Raw genomic sequence first — 2,500 nt, 5'->3', positions numbered from 1 at the left:
TGGAGGAACACTTGGCGAATGCATGATAATCCCTCTTATTCTAGATCTTCTGGAGGAGTATATAATTTATCATCCTCAAAGTGTACATTTACAAGTATTAATTTAATTAAAGGCATTGTAGAGTTCCTCCTTCCAAATGCCCGGTCTGGCCTGTCAGTTTTGCCTAATGGAAAGTGTCCTTATATAATAGTCAATTTTTTTGATAGCTTTGGGTAAAAGTCGTTACCCTTTTGGCTCGGTTTGGTTAATTGAGAATCAGAATACTGTGCAGGAAGTCATGGGATCAAATCTCCAACCGCACCAACACTCAGGGTCTTTATTATAAATAACTGAGGAGGAAGTGCTGCCTTAAAGTGATGGCATCTGCAAATGATCAGACTCGGTAGTCTTCTCGGATAAACCGCAGGCCCTGTCTCACAAACCTTCAATGTTCATAATGCTGTGGGACGTAAAATAGCTCGCAGACTATTTGCAAAGAGCAGAGCATGTAGTTCCCGGTGTTGCGGTCTGTCTGTATAGCCAGTACTCTCTGTTGTACACTGAGCGGTACTGAAAAGTGGCGTAGCCAGGATTTTTTGAAGGGGGGCTCACACATTTTCACCATCTGCCTAAAAAAAGGCTTGCAAAGAGGGGGTCACAGGCACAGCAGGACCCCCTTCTAGCTACGCCCTTGGTGAACCTCGGCGATCGCCCTTTGTAATGACTTCGTGTCCTATTATTGGCTCTCCACGGTCTTTGTCCGTATGTATATCAGTGTGCACCATACTGAAATGAAATGAAATGCTTTCAGAAACTGTTTTAAAAGAACCTTGTATGTATGTTACACAGTTGTACACTGTAATTGTATCACATTGTCAGCCTCAGGTGAAAATTTCCCTTGCCTTGATTAGGTTGTCAGCTTTTAAATGCCTTTGAAGGAATTAACTAAAAATTAATGATACAATACATGTATGTACAGTGTGTATCAGTGACGATGATAACAATGATGATGATGATGAGGATGATGATGATAATAATAATATATGACAATAATAATAGTTGCGTTCTCGAGGTACGAGAGAACGCATCCTAATTTGGTTTCGCAGGCTTCGCAGGCGGGAGAAATCGAGATTTTTTGTGGACTGCAAATTGGCCGCCCCTCTAGGTTTTTGCAGGGGCTGTGGGCCTCATTTTCGTGTCTATCTGTCACGTCATGCTTGCTCTCTTTTGTGGCTTCTTTCGTTGTTTTCGACTTTTTGGGGTTTTCTTTGAAGCTAACTGGTTTTGAACTCTGATTGCATTCGACAAAAACGACAATGCAGTCCCAATGCAGCCTGGAGTGAGAGTTTTTGGTCGGGTGAAAACAAATTACATCATCGCAAAGCACGTGTATACGGGACGATTTCTTCGCGATTGCTCGTTTCTCGGAGTGTTTATTCTGGCCCGAGTGTGGCCTGTTTGGTCAGGATGTGAGATGACGTGCTTTTGTTACATAGTTGGGACAACATTATTTATTCTGTTTACGAACACGACTTTGAATCGCCTTGGCTTTGGGGTGTTATCCGTACGCGTGGGAACAGCCATACGTATTTCATTGGCTACAATTTGATTACATTTGTTGACTTTAATATAATATAATAGTTGCAGTGGCCACAAATAGTTCAGTCGGTTTCCGCCAACGGTCGAAATTGAATCGATGAAAGAGTACTCTGAAGCCAAGACCTATAGGAGTAAGCCAGAACTAAGGAAGAGCAATGTAAAAGCTGACTTATTTTGTTCATCAGCGGAAGTGATTATTGCCAGTCGCACGGAGTTTGTCGGGATAAACAGAAACGCGAGAGCAAATGTCACAGATGTTAGCTGATATTTGTTCTTCCAGCTCAGAATACACAGAGTACTAGATATAACGCATGCAAGTATTCTTTTTGAAATTTAGCCTTTATGCTTAAACATTACTAGTAAAAGTGAAAATGAGACGTTTTCATAACATGGAATTTGCGAGTTTCAAATGATACCCAAACTGGAGCCGTCATGCAACGTGTCATCAAAGGTCATATCAAAATCCACAGAACAACAGTGGACTTTTTCAGTATGCTTCAGCCGTTCACAGTAATGATTTCAGTAACAGACAACAATTATCACAGGCGAAGAACGCACTCCTAATCTTTGATTACTACTAGTTATAATAATAATAATGATAGTGCTAAATACAATTAACTAGTATGTGTATCATGATGATTTTTCAAGGTTATAACTTAGCACAAGTGTTCTTATTATTTTATTAAGGAACTGACTGCACTGTAAATCAATTTAAAATTATAATTTTTTAAAAAGAAAAAAAAAAGAGCATGAGAGGCAAAGCATTTTCTTCTGGATCTCACATTAATCATCTATAGTTACTTTTTTTTATTTTCTGTGTACGCATATTTGCACAGGGATGTAGCTAAGAAAAAACTAAGCAGGTTAGTTAAATTTATCTTTAAATAAGCCCAGCTGGCTCTTTTGGACTGTACTTCTTCGA

At 39.6% G+C, this 2,500-nt stretch overlaps 1 protein-coding gene across 2 annotated transcripts in view; it reads left to right on the top strand.

The window, feature by feature from the left end:
* LOC138003564 (insulin receptor substrate 2-B-like) overlaps positions 1-2,500 on the top strand; it is a 23,724-nt gene that overhangs the window by 5,719 nt on the left and 15,505 nt on the right. Inside the window, exon 1 of one of the 2 annotated variants that reach the window (XM_068849683.1) lies at positions 1,201-1,448. The exons of the other annotated variant lie outside the window; for it this stretch is intronic. Coding sequence (XP_068705784.1) covers positions 1,307-1,448 — 142 coding nt within the window. The 5' untranslated portion in view covers positions 1,201-1,306. Of the gene's footprint in view, positions 1-1,200; positions 1,449-2,500 lie in introns of those variants that run through there. 2 annotated transcript variants of the gene reach the window in all.

This window comes from Montipora foliosa, chromosome 5, assembly GCF_036669935.1.
Source record: "Montipora foliosa isolate CH-2021 chromosome 5, ASM3666993v2, whole genome shotgun sequence".
Classification (NCBI taxonomy): Eukaryota; Metazoa; Cnidaria; class Anthozoa; order Scleractinia; family Acroporidae; genus Montipora; species Montipora foliosa.
Note: the sequence above shows the minus strand (reverse complement) of the source record. Positions and strands in the feature narration are given on the sequence as shown.